This window comes from Vanacampus margaritifer, chromosome 8, assembly GCF_051991255.1.
Source record: "Vanacampus margaritifer isolate UIUO_Vmar chromosome 8, RoL_Vmar_1.0, whole genome shotgun sequence".
In the NCBI taxonomy this organism is placed as follows: domain Eukaryota; kingdom Metazoa; phylum Chordata; class Actinopteri; order Syngnathiformes; family Syngnathidae; genus Vanacampus; species Vanacampus margaritifer.
Genome location: NC_135439.1, coordinates 10,359,032 through 10,379,079, shown reverse-complemented (window position 1 = coordinate 10,379,079; position 20,048 = coordinate 10,359,032). Strand labels below are relative to the sequence as shown.

General features: G+C 37.6%; 2 protein-coding genes across 3 annotated transcripts; one reads left to right on the top strand and one right to left on the bottom strand.

Moving 5' to 3' along the window:
• Window positions 1-731: 731 nt before the first annotated feature.
• Window positions 732-8,820, bottom strand: slc2a11a (solute carrier family 2 member 11a). Its single transcript, XM_077573713.1, has 12 exons — window positions 8,757-8,820; window positions 8,282-8,380; window positions 6,995-7,155; window positions 6,223-6,347; window positions 6,020-6,149; window positions 4,950-5,098; window positions 4,131-4,318; window positions 3,582-3,692; window positions 3,326-3,427; window positions 2,412-2,487; window positions 2,190-2,317; window positions 732-1,479 (listed from the first exon to the last, which is right to left on the bottom strand). The coding sequence occupies exons 1-12, from the start codon at window positions 8,778-8,780 to the stop codon at window positions 1,267-1,269; spliced, it is 1,506 nt and encodes a 501-aa protein (XP_077429839.1). The 5' UTR covers window positions 8,781-8,820; the 3' UTR covers window positions 732-1,266.
• A 1,494-nt stretch (window positions 8,821-10,314) lies between these two features.
• On the top strand, window positions 10,315-19,978 carry tgfa (transforming growth factor, alpha). 2 transcript variants are annotated; one of them, XM_077573655.1, is made up of 7 exons: window positions 10,315-10,576; window positions 11,561-11,686; window positions 13,002-13,187; window positions 14,905-15,019; window positions 16,694-16,843; window positions 16,929-17,038; window positions 18,759-19,978. In XM_077573655.1, the coding sequence occupies exons 1-7, from the start codon at window positions 10,537-10,539 to the stop codon at window positions 18,764-18,766; spliced, it is 735 nt and encodes a 244-aa protein (XP_077429781.1). In that variant the 5' UTR covers window positions 10,315-10,536; the 3' UTR covers window positions 18,767-19,978. The 2 variants fall into 2 exon arrangements, with proteins under 2 accessions (XP_077429781.1, XP_077429782.1); XM_077573656.1 differs by lacking the exon at window positions 13,002-13,187.
• The last annotated feature ends 70 nt before the right edge of the window (window positions 19,979-20,048 follow it).

Sequence of the window (20,048 nt, the reverse complement as noted above, 5' to 3'; positions counted from 1 at the left end):
GTGTTACAGGAGCTTTACACATTTGGTGCAACTAATCACAATAACCTTGCCAGCGAGATGAATTCTCGCGGTATTTGTGAGTTCACAAACTCATTCATTTTTCGATCGGACCAATCAGGCGTTGTTTAGCCAAGACGAAACCAATAAACGCCGATGGCGGGAGGAAACAAACAACCCTAACAGAAGAATGGATGCTGCAATTAATTATATTCTCACAAAATTACTAACCATTTCCTTGTTGAATTTGAACAGCGAGAGAAGTTTCGTGCATTTTTATCTGGTAAAGAGATTTCGTGCTCCCTAAAACGTTTTTCATACGTTGCCTTGATTAATCAAAACAAAATATGCAAAGATGCCGCATCATCCAATCAGCTCGAAGTATTATACAGCAAGCCCCGCCTTTCCCGAATGGATCTGCCTAGTGAAGTACAAGATTGATAACGTAAAAAACTCCCTCGAGTGAATCTCAATGATCAATCTGGCTGGCGAGGTTAGCAGACATTAAATAATAAACCATTCAGATCGCAAAAACATACCATGTATATGTTTCAAACTAGCAACCTACATACATTTGAAAGCAAAGCTCAAGTACAACACAATATCTTTTATTGGCTTTTGTTGAGATGTTTAAAACACAAGTCGAACACATGAGATAAATAAACATATTTAAAATGTGTGCAAACAGAAGCTCATGATCTTCCGTCACCTTAAAACAGATGGTGGGTGGACATTCATTAATGCAGTCATTATCATGTGGCCTGGGAAATCATACAATTGCTCTAAATGTTATTTATTTACTACAAATATAATGTCTTTGTTCATCTATCTATGCCAGAAGCTGAGAGATAGCAACAGGCAGAACAATTAGATGTTCTTCCACTAGATGGCACTGTTGCCCTTCATAGAACGGAATGTTTGGTGTTCAACTAAACAGGCCAGGATTTCCCACTGATGTAAATTTGTGAGTAAAATGAGACAAGATTATCATTATTTCAGAATACAGATACTTTTTGTGATATTTTTTGAGTGGTGTGCTGTGAAAATGTTATCATGTCAAATTGTACCTTTATCTACAAATATTGAGACAAGGCCTGTCCTCCACACCTCCACATAATCTCATATAGAGGTCTCAGTTGTATATTTACATACACACACAACCATATTCCTGCTGCAGCGTTATTTGTGGTGTTTGAATCACGTATCAAAGTGCACATAAGTTAAGAAAAAAAATACAAAAAAAAGCTCTACAGTATTAAGACTAAATTCCTACAAGGCAGTAGATGCGCACACTTCGCCCAGCTGATACTGAATCTGACCGCTGAACGCTCCCTCCTTGTTTTTAAAGTTGCGCTTGTGGAATTCGGCGGTGATGGCCGATAACGACTTGCCCTTGGTCTCCGGCAAGACCAGACCCACGAACAGTGCAGAGAGCAGACAGACGGTCCCGAAAGGCACAAAACAATACTGGCGCATGGCGCTCTGCAAAAGAAAACACATAAAAAGGGAAGATGGTAGTGTGTCGGAGCATACAATTAACATTTTTTTTACGACTCAAACGCTGTTAAAGGAGCTCAACGGTAACAGTCCCTATTTAAGATCCTCCTGTTATTTTTCGGAATTATATGCATTATTTTGATCACTTTTTCTAACGGTGTGTGTGTGTGTGGGGGGGGGGTACACATAGATTAGGCACTATTGGAATGCTTCTGCAAGTAATGCTAGTAATAATACATTTTATTTATTTTAACTGGTTGAAATGGGCTTTCTGTCTGGTAAAAAAAAAAAATGTTGTAGGGCATAATTAAGTAATTTTAAAATTTAATCAATTTCTGCTTATAAGCATTATTGTTATTATTATTATTATTATTAGTTAGGTAATTTTAAAACAAATAATTCATAAATATATCAAATTACAATAAATAATATCAACATTACAAAATTAAATTATGATAGTGAGACAATGCAAAAATAAATAAAAGGGGCTGAAAATACTGCAAAATTCAAATTTTCAAAACCAGTTAAATGACCACTAACATATAAATAATTTAGAGGGGAAAATATTTCATGTATATACGTATATTTTATTTTAAATCTGAAAAAAAAAATACTCCACACATGTTTCTGAATGGTGTGGCATTAATAAGCCTCTGATACTGTTTTACTATGAATGGCGAGACGCGTGTACCCACCACGAGAAATGGAAAGATCATTCCCACGATGAAGAGGTTGAGCCACATCATCGAGCCGGCGATCACGTAGGCCGCCGGACGAGCGGTTTGATTGAAGATCTCCGTGGGCAGGATTCCAGTCACACCAGCTATAAGTGGAGATGTTTACAAGCTACAAATCAATTACATAGAAGTCCTTCTAATAATCGTCTGGTCACCACTATTCATGCTATTTCCACTGACCTGGCCCCATGCCGAAGCTGAGGATGTACGTGAAGATGCAGGCCATGCTCAGGTAAGACATCCAGGATATTAAGTGCTGTTGCGATATCACAGCGTGCATGAAGACAATTCATGCAATGCAAACACTGAGATCAGGTCTGGCTTGGACTCTTCTCCACATAAGTCTACACACCCCTGTTTGAATGCTAGGTTTTGCTTTAAAAATATATAGATTGTATTCAATAGGGTAAGAGGAAATAAATAACCAAAATCATGTGGTTGCGCAAGTGTGCACACCCTTTTATAACTGCAGATGCGGCTGTAGTCAGAATAAACCAATGACCATAAAACGATTTCATTGGACCATAACACATCTTTCCACATGTATTTGGGAAAATTCAAGTGTTTCTTTTGTTTGTTTAAAAAAAATAATAATTAAGATCGAATTGTTTGGCCATATTTCATAATGTTTGTTTTGGCCAAACAGAACACCATAGCTCCATTGAGTCATGGCAGTATCATGCTTTGGAGCCTTAACCAGTCAGTGTTAGCACAACAACTTGAAGCTTCTGCTAAAATGCACACCAAAAAAGTCAGGAAAAGCCTACCAGAACAACTAAACTTCATTTAGGGTAATCACCGACACATTAAATTAATGATAATTTGAACACCTATCATGAGTTTAAATGTGATTGGTTAGTTCTGAACACTGCCATATAAGAGGGTGTGCACACTTACGCAACTTTTTTTTTCAGTTCAGTTGTACCAGTTATAGGTCTCATTAATGGTGGGAAAACTTTTTAAATGATCTATCTTAGTCTCTTTGTCATATACAGAACACCCTGGCATTTGAACAGGGGTGTGTAGACTTTTTCTTATATACCCACTGTACACACAATCCTACTCTACAAGCCATTTAACTGGAAGGCGAGTACCTCAAAACAAAGCGCAAAGGTGAAGACAACAGCCCAGACGGTCATGAGGACGAAGCCTCCCATCAGCATGAACCTCCGACCTTTGCGCTCGATCAGCAGGTTCTGAAATCATGCCATGTCAGGGGTACGATCTCCCGTGGCTAAAATACGCAACGCTTCTCAGTGTGATGCTGCGCAGTTCCACAACTACAAGCACACAATAGTGAGCAGAATTCCGTATGGTAAAACTTGAGACAAACTTATGTAAGCGACTTACACACATGATGCAGGCTGTGAACTCGCACGTGCCCGTGCCGATTGTGACATACTGGATTTGGTCGTTCGATATTCCCGCCTCTTTAAAAACATAAGATGCGTAGAAGTAGATCTGGAATGGCAGACAAGATCTTTAGTAGAAAAGTGTAAGAATGGTACATTTACACATATGAATAGTGGGAGTCAGAAGGTTTCATGCCATTCAAAGGTTATTACATAATTCACTTAATACTCCCATCTTTAAACCCATCAAGAATGCAGTTAAACTGAGGGCAACTTGTGGCCAAGGAATTGAAACTCATTGGCCTTAACTTTAGCTACACTTGTACAATCTGAAAGAAAAAAAATAACCTCATGAAAATGCAGTCAACTTTTTGTTAGACTGCCACTCGCATCTTTATACATATTCACCAGCATCCATTTTTAATTTGGAAATGCAAAACCCGCCAGTGGATCATCTCAAATTTCCAATCCACTTGTGAAGATATCGTGGCCGCAACATTTGATCCAGCGCGGTGTCAGTGACACCGTACGTTGGTAAAGGTCGTACCGAGTCGTTGCCGCACAGCTGCATGGCGCTGCTGATGACCATGACGGAGATGAGCTGCCAGCGCACGGCGCGATCGCGCAGAAGCTCCCAAGGACCGCTGGGCCTCATGCCTTTGGTTTCGGCTTGCTCCTGTAAGATCTCGGCCAATTCGCTGCTCTGGACCTCGCAGCCGCGCAGCTGCCGAAGAGCTGAGAAGGAGCACCGGCATTTGAATTGCACGTTTTGTTATGGGCGGGTGCTTTAGAGAGAATACGTAACACAAACGAAAAATTATTTCATAACATTTTGATTATGTATTCACTTAGTTGGAGTTTTAATATTACTAAAAAGTTAAAGCAGTCTAAGGTGTTGCGCTTTAAAAAAAAAAAAATTCATTCACTGCCATTGACGGTTATAGACGTCAAATATAAATTTTAACTATTTCTATTAGTTTAACATTTCTTTCCATTTTTGTTAACAAGATTAGATTTTTTTTATTGTACATTTAGAACAGATATAACATTTGTGATTAATCGTGAGTTAATTCGTGAAGTCATGCAATTACGATTAAAAAATTTAATCGCCTCCTAATTTTTAATAATCTTTTCTTTTTTTTAATCGGATCAGGCGATTATTTTTTTTAATTGTAATTAATCGCATGACTTCAATAGTTAACTCACGATTAAGCATAAATTTTATATCTGTTCTAAATGTACAATAAAAAAATTCTAGGTTTTTCATACTCTTGTTAACAAAAGTGGATAATAGAAATAGTTCAAATGAATTTTTGACGTCAAAAGCCGTCAATGGCAGTGAATGAGATCATTTGAACATACTCACCATTGATGCAGGCCTCCTTGTCCCCCCTGTCGATGAGTAGATATCTGGGGCTTTCCGGAAACCAGGGCAGGCTAAGGAGCTGAATCAAGCCAGGAATGGCGTTACTGGCGAGAAGATACTGCCAACACCACTCACCGCCCAAAATCTCTCTACAAGAGAAAGATCCATATTAGTATCTTTACATGATTCAGTATTATGCTACTGTTTAATTTTTTTACTCGATATTGTTTTTGTTAAGATTATTTTTATTATTATGCAAATTAATCACATTTTTCAAGGCCTTAACATGTTCAAAAACTCACCACATTTTGTATGTTAATAGTTACGACCTGAATATATCTCTATGACATTATTCGATTATAAATATAACGCCATCTAGCCCTTGGGGCAATTTTTTTTTTTTTACCCCACATACGGTATTTTGTACAAAATTTGGATACTCTCAAAATGTTGAGTTGCATCAGCCCTATCCATACACATGTACTTTTTATTTAGTTATTTATTTTTGATGCCCTCTTTGGACAATAAAAGCAATATTGTGCTATGAGTAAAACTAACTATGATGTGTATATATATACTTTTAAAAAAATGCCAATCGGGGCAATTCATTGCCAAAAAATAAAAAGGACGCTAATTTTTGAGGGTCTTAACAAAACTCATTCAGCTTCACGCTCATCACACCTGGCAAAAAAAAAAAATCCATATGTAAAGGTTTATTATGCCATTTTCAAATTATTATTATTATTATTATTACACAAAAAAAATTAGGTCAGACCTTAAACCAAGCAGGTTTGCTTTTATTTTGAAATATTGTGATATCCTTGCCCTTTTATAAAGGTCATATAAGCTTTTTATTTCATCCCACGTTGTTGCCATGGCGATGCGCTGTTTGCAAAGAGAAATTATGCTGTTTTTCAAGGTTTAAAGTGGCGAAAACACGTGAAACTTTCACACATCAGGCCTGGCAAAATATTTCTATTTTAGAGGGATAGTTTTTGGGGGCAAGTACCCCCAACGTGGCCTGGGTTGCCCTTTATAGTTGTTGTTACTATCATGCATAATCTTCTCACCTGAGTCCCACCACTTGTCCTAACACGACTCCAAAGGATGTAAAAACAGCAGAGGACAGTGACACAGCCCCTCTCAGATTCTTTGGTGCGCTTTCTCCAAAATACATCGGTTGCACGTTCATGCTGATTCCTGCAAGACAGACAGAAGCCGCTGGAGCATTATTGCTCTCTTACTGTAAGTGACTAAACACTAACTGACAGACCAGAATTGATTCCAACAAGGACGCGTGACAGGACGATCATCTCGACAGACCCGGCGGCTCTACTAGTCAAAGCCAAGAGAGCACCGCTCAGGAGGAAAATGTTGTTGAGCAGCAGACATTTTTTCCTTGCAAAAGGAAAAGAAATGCAGAAACTTCAACCAACTGACATACAGTATATAACATTTGTATTATTTTCATTCCCTCAGCCATTGAGAATTGATAAGTAATCAGATCCATAAGCAGAATTGATAATGGAGTCAAAATTGCTGAATCAGCAATTAATATACGTTATCCTTAAAAATAAATAAAAATGTGCCGGCGGGTACTAGTTAGCCCGAGTGACAGCATGAGTAGCCCAACAGTCTGTTCTAAAAATAGCTTGATAGGACATTGTGGCTTACTAAGAAGAATTAAAACTTTAATTTACTTCTTTATTGAAACTTCTACACCTAATGTTGTAGATTTTGTTTAAAACTAAAACCAAAAAAGATTGTGTGTGTGTGTGTGTGTGTGGGGGGGGGGGGGGGGGGGGGGGTTAAATGTAGTTTTAATACTGCAATATTTTTGCTCACGGTTATCATACTATCACAATCTATTATTAGACCATGCCTAATTTGAGTCCATTACATGTGTAACTGATGTTGTGGCCCAAAGCAAAAGTGGCAGGATGGGAATAAATTCACTACAACTTTGGAATTTCAATCATTTTTTTCTGGCGCGGTTCGCACCACCGCATCACATTTTCTCAGGTTCCGCGTTCCGCGCTTGTTACCTCCCGAAGCGAATGGACATAGGCCCCGCCATGATGGCCCCCACAAGACCGCCTAACGAGAAGATGGAGACGATGATGGTCCACACCAGAGTCACCTGGTAGTTCTCCAGCTGGATGGCCCAGCGCTCAGCGAAGGTCTCGTTGATGAAGGTCTGTATGAACTGCAAGAAGAAAAGGCCAGCCACGGTCCAGCCCTCATTTTCGACTCCAAAAACGACATGAGGTGATTAAAGCTGACACTCATTAACCGTTTGCTCTGCTTTACATCCACAAACGGAGACATTTATTAAGCGGGTCTTCAATTTAACAGTGACAGCGTCACCAAGGAAGTAAAACACATTCACATTTGTGTGTGCTGCCGTTGTTGCAGGATCAATAAAGTATTGATGACCCAAGTGTACTGTGTTAAATTGCCACTATTTTTTTAAATTAATTTAAAATCTGAAGTTATGAAAGATATTGTCAACACAACATAAATTGTGTAGTTAATTCTTATTCAGAAATAAAATATATATATATTTTTTTGTAATAGCTATAAAAGTGTGGAATTCGAATTTTTGAATTTGAATTAAATCACCTGTTCCATTTCAGTGGCGGCCATTTTGCCACTTGCTGTCAACTGAAAATGACATCGCAGTCGCTCAGGCCCCAGGTAACGACCAATCACAGCTCAACTTGGGAAAGTCATATGACCAAACCCCGAAAAAAGGTGAGCTGTGATTGGCTGTTACCTGAGCAAGTATGGTGTCATTTTTATATGCAAATGACAAAATGGCCAACCCCCTGAGATAGATAAAAACAAATGGATTTTGCCACTTAACTCATATTCCACAAAGTAATAAAAAAAAAATGTCCTGTTTAGACTATTGGGGATGCATAGAGCATATTGTAAATAACATTTTTGATTTTTGACTGGAAAAAAAAAGACAGACATTTTCAACATTTGCATACTTAATTTGCTTTAGTGGGCCAAAAAACACTTGGTTGACATATGTAAACTAATGATTGACTCTGGAGGCAAAAAATAATAATCTGAACGACCCATTTGAGTGACACAGTCACAGAGGTATTTATTGAACAGTGTGTTTGTTGTGCTGGCACTTTTATAGTATTTTACAACTAGCATTGCATCATAGTGGTAACCAAAATTAGCATATACAATCTTGTAAATAAATGAACGTACAGATATGGCAGTGGTGTTCCTAATCTTATGGCCAAGTGTCTAAAATATTTTTGTTTCTTTAAAAAAAAAGTTTTTTTTTTTTTTTTTTAATGAAAATAACTCACAGTAGTGGGTGCATTCATGATGGCCAGGTTGTATCCATACTGAAGAGTTCCTCCAATGGCTGCAGAAGTAACCATTAGCACCAATGTCAAAGAGCTACTCTGTAATACACATAGTCAGACGCACTTTTATATATTTTGTGTGGATGCTGATGCACACACTTGCACAATGGGCCAAGATAATGTAATTTAATGAAATAGAATGATCAATATTTTTCGAAATAGCTCGTCAAAATGTTCTTGTGAAGTGTAACTATTTTAAACTAATTGGAATATTCTGTATTCATATGATGATGTAACTTTCGAACTTTTAACTGGTAGCTTTTATTTACGCACTCAAAATGATTCATATGATGACGTAACTTTCAAACTTTTAACTTGTAGCTTTTATTTACGCACTTAAAATTATTCCAATTAATGCAGCAACAACAAACGTACATTCTTAAATTGATGACAGTTTATTTTTTAGTTTATCTACCTTTTGTTGTCCATCGTGCGACATATTGGTCAAGTCAAAGTGCTCGCCGGTTAGTCGGTTCGGTTCCGGCAGGTCCAACTCCGAGCATCAGGTAGTACCGAGGCTTTTTCTTCTTTCGGCGGTGACGTCATCCTCAGGGCGGTTAACTAGTGAGGTGATCTGTCCGTTGTAGAACCACGGAACCAGCTCCGATCATTTACTTTGGGGCTTGGCCACAAGCGTACCTCAATAATTGAGTAGATAGTTTGTTAGTTCTACTCAAAGAACCGTAATACCGAAAAATACATTTTCATCAAACTGATTTCCATGTTGAAAATCACATTTGAATACTTTTTTACTATCCATTTTACTTTCTTTAGATGGCAAACTAAGGCTATACCATTTAATTTTAATAATTAACCGTTATTACCAAAATTATAGAAAAATAAAAATAGGAAATATTTTTATTTACAGTGAGTCAAAATTTTGTTCCACTTTCTAAATCGACTTAATTCTCATGATATTCCATTTACTGACCAACATCATATATCCTGATGATAAGCATGCTTAAAATTGCATGAAATAAATGCATTAAAGTAATAGTATAGAATAGTAGGCTATAGTATTTGTAACATTATTTTTACATGAGACTACTACGCAACATTTATCATCTAACACGAACACTTGACTGCATCTGAGTAGCCCCACAGTGACAGATGACAGTGTTTAAGCCTTTAACAAGATCACTTATTAGCAGGGAGGATATTAGACCCAATTCAGGGAAAAAATAAAATAGTAAATTATAAGATGGCTACAAACTAACGTAACTTCTAATTCATTTATATGTGAAATGTATACCTTTGCATTTTACACACAATCCTTTTGGATTCTTGTTACTGCATCTGTGGAGGCTGTGGTAAATCTGCAGTGTCAAATCAGATCCAGCAGATGTCACTGTTTTTCTTTCTTCCCTTTACATATTGTTTCCTGACAGAGTGATGATTGGATTCCAAACGCATGTTCATAGAGTAACGTCAAATCTCACATCTTTAAGGTAGCATTTTGGGTCAATTTCCTTAGTGTGTCGCTTCCGCCATTTTGTGGGCTCCGAGTATTACATTGGGTTATACGTATTTCTAAGTTTTAATTAATTTATTTATTGTCGTTTTTTTGTGTTTCCGTTTTTCTCCTGTTGTGTGTATTAAACTTTTTGTATAACAAAAATAAATAAGTAAATAAATAATAACAAAAATATTTTACAAAATTCATACAAAATGGCAGTTCTGTTGCTGCACATGCCAGCTAGCTGACAAAGAATACTAAGTTTATGGCTACTTCTACAATTATTATTTTTTTTAAATAATGAATTACAGAACTGTATTATTTGCTATATAGTCACTGAAACATACATTATATATTGAGTTATGCATATATTAACATCACCAAACAATACGGAAGAGGGCGTGGGTTGCATGCATAACGTAGGTAAAAAGGTGACGAACAAGAAGTGACCAATGAGATGGCGTCCTCTTAATGTCCTCACCTCTGATTGGCCCGCCTCTGAGGGTCTTCCACTGGTTTCCTCAATTGAACGCACTTATGTTTCAAGGTCCTACACTAGAAAAGTTGATGCTTATTTTTCCTTGAAAAACTTCCTCGCGTGATATATTTACTGTCGTGTGCGTGTCATTGTGTGTGCGCGTGTTGATTTGCGGAAGCCGAAGTGAGCCTTCTAAGCACATATTTTGCTCAAACTGGCCGACAAATTGCCTTTAGTTGAGGCCACAAGTGGTCAGTCACCATGACTCGGATATTATGGGATGCGATTTTCCTCATAAGCGGTAAGTGTGCAATTTTGCTATTTGGCTTACTGTATTTACTTCTAATTATTATTGTTCTTCTATGAATAAAACGTGTTTAAAAACATTAATTATTAACATGCATCAATTTTACGCTTTACAATTACTTTAAAGAAATCAACTGGCTATTGTTAAGAACATTACTTTATTATAATTATTGTAATTGATTATTTGAACGCCCACAAGAGAAACTGGCCTGAAAATTAAGTTCACCTGCACTATGAGATCCAGTATCTCACCACTTCTGCTTTTACTAACACAGTGATCATTCGGAGATTATTAATTTAACACTGTTTATTATTTGGTTGCCAAGCAGCACAGTGTTCATCGGTGCTATAATATTCTTCCACCCTTGTGTAGATAAACAAATAGAAATACCCCTCACTAACAGTGGGGGAAAAAAATACCTGCTGTCTTTTAAAACTGAGCTTGATTATATGTAAAAGCAATTTTTAATGTAGTAGCTAATTAAATTGTACCTATGTTTAAGGCAAGAAAAAAAATCATTTTCAAAATTTTCATCTGCGCTAAGATTGTTGTTTCAATGTGTCGGTTTAGCAGAGATGGCGTGTGAGGCCCTGGTGTATTTTTAGTGCTTCAGTCTCATCCTTTTAGTGGATGCTTGACCCTGTTTGTTGTATTGATGAGTTGCAGCTACACCCTCCAAATAATGCATCATATTATCCTGAAGACCAGGTCACATGATCATCAAGGTCTACTTACTGAGCCACAGGTTATTTGACCAAAACAGGCTGTTTTCCCATTATAGTGTAGGCCTATGTTTATTTGTTCTGGGTGGAGATACACACGCATGCAATTTTGTATTACAGAGTTTTTATATTCCTTTAGGTACTTTTAGTATGTCTGTGGTACTCAATGGTGAGTTTTTATTGAACTTTCTGTTGTATTCCTGCAGGGATCTGTTGTGTGTCTGTTATTAGAACTGTGTGTGTTCTTTGCCCAAAGGTTCACTGTTTACAATAGGAGCAGGGCAAAGCACCTTGGCAACTCTCGAAAGCAACTTTGCCGTCAAAACTAAGGCTACTGTCAACACCTCGGGAAGCCGTCACGCAGCCGCCTCGACGACTGCAAGTAAGTTTGCTCACAAGATGGAGAGCTCGTTATCAATTTCTCTTTGAGACAGCTGTTGTCTTTGGCTATTTAAAAAAAAAAAATGAGACCAGGATAAAATATTTTAAAACATTTTACAAAACCAATGTGACCTAAGACTTGTAAAATTTCAACCTGGGTTTCTATTTTGTATTTATTTTATTTTTAGTTTTTTTTTAATCATCCAAGTGCATGTGGGGCCAGTAAATCCAAAGTGTCTTTAATGCCAAACAGCACTGTTTACTACTAGAACATCATAACTTTATTTGGTGTTGGTCAGAGTCATTTTTAAATGGTGGCAGGCGTGTGCTATCTCCCATTTAACATGCGTGAATGTGATTGGTTCATTCTGAACACAGCCTCATCCACAGTTATGAGAGGGTGTGCGCACTTGTGCAACCACACTATTTCGGTGTTTTTTTGTTTACCTACCTGTATTTCTCCATTATACAAAGTATAGTTCACATTTGTACAGGGGTGTGTAGACTTTTTATATTAACTCATTCACTGCCATTGAGGTCTATATGCGTCAAAAATTCATTTGAACTATTTCTAATAGTTTGAATTTTTTTTCACTTTTGTTTGCTAGAATTTTTTTTATTGTACATTTAGAACAGATATGAAATTTGTGATTAATCGCGAGTTAACTAGTGAAGTCCTGCGATTAATTACGATTTTTTACTTTTTTTTATTCATTCACTGCCTTTGACGGCTATAAACGTCAAAAATTCATTTGAACTATTTCTATTAGTTTAACATTTTTTCCCCCCACTTTTGTTAACAAGAGTATGAAAACCTAGAATTTTTTTATTGTACATTTAGAACAGATGTAGAATTTGTGATTAATCGTGAGTTAACTAGTGAAGTCATGCGATTAATTACAATTAAAAAAATCTAATCGCCTCTTGCCTTTCATTTTTAATAATCTTTTTTTAAATGAATTTATGGCAGTAAATGAGTTAACGTTCTCATTACTAATATTACGTGTTCTTGCGCAAAAAAAAGCAAAGCATGGATTTGAAGAAAAAAAAAAGTTAAAATCCAAGACCTGTTCTTCAATGTTTAGCAGTTCCACTAGACTTTATAAATGTAAAAAATAAATAAAATAAAGACTGGACTGAAACATTATTGACCGCAACATAGAATACTTAGGGAAGAAAATAAATATATATATATATATTTTTTTAAATCATTAAATCTAATTCCTCTTAGTTTGTGGATTGTTGTTAAAATTTACTAGTATGTCCGCCTGCACTTTTTTATGGTTGTTTTTCCAACCTGTTTTCCCTGTCTACAGGTTCAAATTTTCCATTTAGAACAAAGCCCAGTCGGTCAGACACGACCGATTTTATCCCTACCAAGCCAACGTTGGCTTCATACGTCTCGGCTAGCAGTTCTGGCGTGACTGCTAGCGTCATCACGACAGTCTCTACCACAGCAGCGACTGCCACCACAACCACCTCCAACATCCCGCCAGTGAAAAGTACGTTTCAAAACCGTCCTGATTTTTCAGTTCATTTCGGCTATCTGCTCCTCTCTGAAGCATATGGTGGATATAAAAAGTCTACACACCCCTGTTTAAATTCCAGGTAAATGAGACCTAGATGATTATATTTCAAAACTCTCTCCAGTATTATTGGACCTGTACAACTAATAGAAAAAAATATGTAATCTCTTACAGAGGGGAAGTAAACAATAAACAACCAAGATAACGTTGTGGGTGTGTTGTCATCAATTTTGGAGGGTTCTTGATATTGTCACAGTTTTGCCATATTTCCTCCACTTGATAACCGTCTTCAACTGTGATCAAAATCTGGCTGATACTGGCCTTATTTCAAGGTATCGGGTACTGATGAATGATGCCGATACCAGCCATCCGTACGTAAGGCAAATAATAATAATAATAATCTGACGTCGAATAAGTCTTCCATGCCAGTAGTTGGCGCTACACTGCGGCTTGAAAAAAAGTCTTGGAAATTCTTTTGATGCTATGGAAGCTCTTTGCCAACCTGTAAGATGTAAAATGTCAGGAAAAGCATACTAGAACATGTGAACTTTATCTGGGTTTAACCACAAGCTGACTCCCATTTAACGAGGTCAAATGTGATTGGTTAATTCTGGCTACACGGCTACATCCCATAAGAGGGTGTGCACACTTGTGCAACTACTCGTGAGAAGGGTTAATTAAAAAAAAATAATAATAATTTTAACAGATTATAAATCACATAAATAGTGGAAAAAGTTTTAAAGTGATAAATCTGACTTTTAATACGATAAAATGTTGGCATTTGAACAGGGGTGTGTAGACTTTTTATTTTAATTATATATATTTTTTGCCCACTGTAAGCAGACAATGTGTCACACGCTGATAAGCTAATTGATCCTCTTAGCCTCCTGGTGCATCGGCAATTATGGGGCATTAATATGAGCTGCTTTTTCAACACAAAAGCCGCTGCAAGATGATCCGACTCGCACCTCGCTTGCCCCGGAGGCTGGATGGATCCTGTCCCAGTGTGCCTCTTACTGTGTGAAAACGCCATGGGAAGAGGAGAGGGGCGGGGAGGCGGACGGCCTCGCGGACAACAGAGCGCTTTCACGCAGCCCGACAGCAGAAGACAATGCATGCAGGCTGCGCTCCAAACTCCCATTTGGCGTCAGAATGGAATGAAAATGTGTTAGCAGAACTCAACCTAGCCTTAATGCAGCATCTGTTTGGCTGCTGAACGCCGACTGACTTCGGTCTGAGTCAGCCATGTTGGAATTTGTCTGACTGTACGGCTAACTTAAAAAAATGTCAACCGTTCGGCCTTGCTGGGGCGTTCACGTCATCGGACGTCTTTGTCCTATTGTTTGGGTGAAAAATGAAGCGCTCGTTTGTGGAGGGCAGCCTCTCATACAATTTTTTTTTTTTGTTATCTGTGACTTATCGCCACACTAATTGTTCCTCGCAGGTTGTGCGGTGGATCCACACACAATTGTGGACAAAAGGCTTCGCTCCCATAGTGGGTAGCGTGGGTGTCAGCTTTAGGATTTAGAACAGGGAGTACAATGCTTCAGGCCGCAGCCTCCTCAGGCTTATTAGGCTATTTTTACATTCATGATAGTCACCTGGGTCACTTGGCTGTTGTCTGTCAAGGCACAATTAGAGACACTGATTTCATTGGTATCACTTTGTGTGTGTTTGTTTAATCACCTGGCAGAGTTTGTGGCGGCGGCTGTTCGCTCTCATTTCGATGACTGTCCGGACTCCCATCGTCACTTCTGTTTCCATGGAACGTGTCGCTTCCTGATATTGGAGGAAACGCCTGCATGCGTGTAAGCAGATTCAACTCAAATCTTAAAAATGACACTTAAAGGCCTCAAAATAACTCACATTGCACCCCGAAGGGAAATTGAACACAGTTCGCCATTTTCTCTCCCCGTTGTCATGTGACTCGTTAGTAGGGGTGGGGATCTTTGAATGTCTCACGATTCGATTCAGATTTTTGGGTCTGCGAATCGATTCAGAATAAATTTTTGATTAAGAACGATTTTTGATTCAAAATGATTGGATTGACAATGATTTTTGCTTCAATTTATAGATGTGCAAGGAATCGTAATGATCTACTCCAGTCCGACCCGCTAATGCTAATTAGTGCGCTACTCGCGGCACTTTATCACTCAAAAGAACAAAAATGTTAAATTAATAGAAATAGTTCAAATGAATTTTTGATGTCTATAGCCGTCAATGGCAGTGAATGAGTTAAAAGACATTTTTCAACAATTTTTTATTTTTTTTTAAATCTATGTTTTTAGTAAGGGTGGGAATCTTTGAATGTCTCACGATTCGATTCCCATTTTTGTGTCTGCGAATCGATTCAGAATGAAATTTTGATTAAGAATGATTTTCGATTCAAAATGATTGGATTGACAATGATTTTTGCTTCAATTTATAGATGTGCAAGGAATCGTAATGATCTACTCCAGTCTGACCCACTAAAGCTAATTAGTGCGCTACTTGCGGCACTTTATCACTCAAAAGAACAAAAATGTTAAACTAATAGAAATAGTTCAAATGAATTTTTGACGTCTATTGCCGTCAATGCCAGTGAATGAGTTAAAATAAATTTTTCAAAATTATTATTATTTTTTTAAATCTATGTTTTTAGTAGGGGTGGGAATCTTTGAATGTCTCACGATTCGATTCCCATTTTTGGGTCTGCGATTAGATTCAGAATCGATTTTCGATTCAAAATGATTTGATTGACAATGATTTTTGCTTCAATTTATAGATGTGCAAGGAATCGTAATGATCTACTCCAGTCTGACCCGCTAATGCTAATTAGTGCGCTACTCGCGGCACTTTATCACTCAAAAGAACGGCACCACACTGCAAAAAAACAACTTTTATTGGAATAACTTGATCGTGACTTTTTCCTTCTACTCTCTAATGTGGCTACAACTTAACAGCTGATAGCGGTATCAGACCACGTGGAACCACACTGCCCCTAGGTGGCCAAAACGGGTACAACATGAACAACGCTCCAAATAAAGGCACACACAGACAAAGGCAAGACAGTATAAAATAATTTCAATAAAATTGATTCTGAATCGTACTAAATGAGAATCGATTTTTTTGGGGGGCACACCCCTACTCGTTAGTGTTACAAGGTCTCAGGTTTCACTTGTGGGTGTACTCACTTTTGTTGTCAGCGATACTTTGAGGGAACAACAAATGTACACAGTTAGAAATGTAAGCGTTACACTTGTGTCATTTTTTCAGTGTTATCTCATGGCAATATATAATTAAATAACTAAAGAAATATGAGGATTTTACTTTTGTGAGATACTGTATAATGTAAACAAAATATTGTAATGCTCTACTACGAAAGGTTTTAGTAAATGTGAGCAGAAAACCTTATTTGAGTTGAATACATTTTGAGATACTTTATTTTATTCAAGTGAGCTAAAAGGAAATCATTCCAATCCTTCCATCTTTCCTTGTCGCAGATGCCATCCCGGCTTTGTTGGGATGAGGTGCGAGCATGCGGACCTGCTGGCAGTCGTGGCCACCAACCAACGTCCGCAGACCGTCGCCACCATGCTGGTGTTGTGTGTGATCGGCTGCGTCCTCATCATTGTGGTTTGCACACTGTTAAAGTAAGTAAAGTACCGGTAAGCTGTGTTGTCTAAAACACAGAAACATATAGTGGAAGTACTCATTTTTTTTTGCTTCTTGCTGCAGTTGCTGGTGGAGGCAAGAATGCCGTAAAAGCAGACGCCCTCATCACTTCATTCCGGAAAAGTCGATTTACACACAGAAGCACCGAGCACCATGCTACCCTCCAGAGAGCGGTATCTCATTTCTCTTGGTCAACACTAATGATGATGAGCACTAAAAATGACATTAACAGTTAGAATGACTAACTTCATTGCCATTAATTTAGTTAGAAAAGTGTATAACCATACAGTATTTGGTTGAAATGTATTTTTTTAATACCAAACATACAGCACTCACCTACCTTTAAAAATGGGTTGTTCCGCACAATCCCTCACTTGCCAATACGTTGCATTCACTGATCTGAATATATGACTGGGTAGCCGATAGCCCATACACGCCCGTGCAAGCCGTTGAAGCGTCAGGGCGGCCATCTTGCTCCTCCCATCTCGTGAGCAGACTACTGTATAAACTGTACGGTATACGTACAGATTAGACATATACCACTCGTAGACAGTTACTATAGGGTTGGTGGGGGGGGGGGCACTATTTTTTTAACAAGTAAAAATAATAATAACAAGTGGACGGTATGTGCTGCTTTGAAGACCCCCTTTTTCTTTTATCGCTCAGTTCCTTAGAACCCAATATTAGATTTGGCATCTTTTGTTGAATTACAGTTATAATTATTTAATAAAAATATACAAGTTTCCTCCTGTAAACATCATTAACTCTTTGACTGCCAGACGTTTTCAGAAACGGGTTGTCCCCAGTGCCAGCCGATTTAAGCATTTTGACTGATCTTTCAAGGTCCACAGAAAATGTTGTGTTTGGACTATGGAAACGCACATACTACCAAATGAAAGATTGAACTCTCATCTTTCATCAGAAAAAAAAGTTAGTTTCTACCTTATTCCGTTCTTCAGTAATCAACAATAGAAAATGGTTAGTTTCACCGAAATGCTCTGTTTTGAAACAAAAAGCGGAGAAAAAGAGCTTTTTGCGAAACGATGTTATTTCATGCACTCTAGTGAATTGTACACTTCTTTTTGTCCATGAATGATGCCACAAACGCCTAAATAGTGCTTTACTTCTGTAATACACCACCACCAACAATGAAAAAGTGTTTTTAGATTACAAAATACGTTTATTTCCATTCAACAGTGTAACAATTTGACAAAACAATTTCGCAAACTATTTACAAATGTGTGCAACTGTGGTACTATTTACAATTAGGTGGATGTTTCAAATACAGTTTTTCTTTTTGTAACACTGCCCTGTGTGCAAGGAGACGAAGCAGAATTTGCACAACAGATACGTTTCACTTCGAAAAATTTAAAACATCATAAATCATGCAGTTTCTACTAAGTACAGTCTCAAATGTTCATCAATTTCGATATTGTAAATTTATAGGATCGTATGCCGAGAAACGTTTCTTGGGAGGAGTAATATCGGCTATTCAAGTGATACTCGGTGTAAGCTAGCACCTAGCTTAAACCAGGATACACGGAACTATTTCCAAACTATTTCCAAATTCCCACTTAATACTATTATCATTAAAATTCCTAATTTTTGCTGTATTTAATAGTAACTAACTGTTTATGCCATCAAGAGGTAGCAGTTTATTTTCCCTAGCTAGGAAATGTCAGACTGTCCTGAGATAAGCTAGCTGTTGCGGCGCGTGCATTAAAGTTAAAGCCAAGGTGCTACTACTGACAAGCTAGGTCTGTTTTTGTTATTTTTAGGGCTCACTCTCAAGGGGCCGGTTTATCCAATTAATTCCTATTTTTTTGTAGCTCAACTTAGAAAAAACTATCAGACTTGATGTAGTATTCATGAAACTGAATGTTTGCCTTCCAGTGGTGTGAGAATGAGAAGACAACAACGTGGATCCTCATCCTGGTGCTTTCTTCAACTATCAGGACATAATACTGTCCCCAAAAAGCAAAGAAGCTGTGACTGAAGCAGGACTGAAATGAAAAAAGGTAGGACACATGGCTTTCCATTGACTTTCTACAAGGTGGCAATATGGAAATTCCCTGGACCCATACAAGAAAATAAACGCTCAACTGTTTGGAGTTGTGAGGACAAAGCGGCTGCCAAACCCTGATTATCGTTTCTTCACGAGAAGTCTTCTACGTGGACATCCTATGTGGATTTGGAAATATGGGACCATCCAAGTTCATTGACTTAAACCTCCCAATTCCTATTTATGTCTTTTATTAACTTTATGCACTTTTCAGAACTTCAAGCACAGATGATGCTGACGCTTTAAACTACATTTTTAGTGTCTTTCATTTTTAAAAGCGGAAACACATTTCACTTGACAGAATGGGGAATTGATGGACAGACTGGATGAAGACCAATTTCTTCGAATTGGATTAATCTGAGGGTAAAATTGTGTCGTTTTTATTTGTGGTTCCTGAGCTGAACTGGAATGTGTCCTTTCATCCCATTAAAAAGTTAGAGAGAGAGAAAAAATCAAAAACACACCAATTGCACACAAATTGGGTAGTTGTCATTTTATGGCACCTTTTAAATTTAATGGCACTTTTCTGCAATATTGCGGATGCTTCCTAAATTCTGCACTTTATTGTTTTGGTGCACTTATTTAATTCTCAACTTGAGTGGTGTGTTTTGGCTTTGTCTCTAATTTGCTTGTACTTTGAAAGAGAGAAAAAACCCCTCCAAAATTGGCTAAAGGATTACAAAATAATGAATGTTAAACTGACACTGATGATGATGATGATGATGATGATGATGGGAAAAAAAAAACATTTTAAACGTGGCAGCTTCTATCGTGATGAATGTTTTGGTATACAAATGCCAAACGAGAGTAAGGGGTTGATACATTTGTTTTTGTTTACAGCGTCTGATGCTTGCAGTGTGTTTTTTGTTATCCTATTGTGAGCAGCATTGGTGTGGGGAGGGGGGCGGGGGGTGTATATAAACACATACAATGTTATAAATGTATATGCATTTCCAATATAGAAGAGGATCCAACTGATGCTTAACATTTGATTTGTCAAATCTGTGGTGTCTCAGTTGGTTTGTTTTCATGAATTAAATGTGCAAATGTCTGACTGCCTTTTTCTTTTTTTTAAGACAACACTAACTTGCTTGTTAGCCATTTTGTAAAGCTATTTTTTT

What these genes read in the sequence shown, in the direction of transcription:
- slc2a11a (XM_077573713.1), bottom strand. Translation starts at nt 8,780, where the DNA reads ATGTCGCACGATGGACAACAAAAG. An exon ending in AGCTGTGCGGCAACGACTCG is followed by an intron (nt 3,693 to 4,130) that starts GTACGACCTTTA and finishes CTGCCATTCCAG; the next exon opens with ATCTACTTCTACGCATCTTA. An exon ending in CAGCTTCGGCATGGGGCCAG is followed by an intron (nt 2,318 to 2,411) that starts GTCAGTGGAAAT and finishes CTCCACTTATAG; the next exon opens with CTGGTGTGACTGGAATCCTG.
- tgfa (XM_077573655.1), top strand. Translation starts at nt 10,537, where the DNA reads ATGACTCGGATATTATGGGATGCGATTTTCCTCATAAGCG. An exon ending in GAGGAAACGCCTGCATGCGT is followed by an intron (nt 15,020 to 16,693) that starts GTAAGCAGATTC and finishes TCCTTGTCGCAG; the next exon opens with ATGCCATCCCGGCTTTGTTG. An exon ending in GTGGTTTGCACACTGTTAAA is followed by an intron (nt 16,844 to 16,928) that starts GTAAGTAAAGTA and finishes TTCTTGCTGCAG; the next exon opens with TTGCTGGTGGAGGCAAGAAT.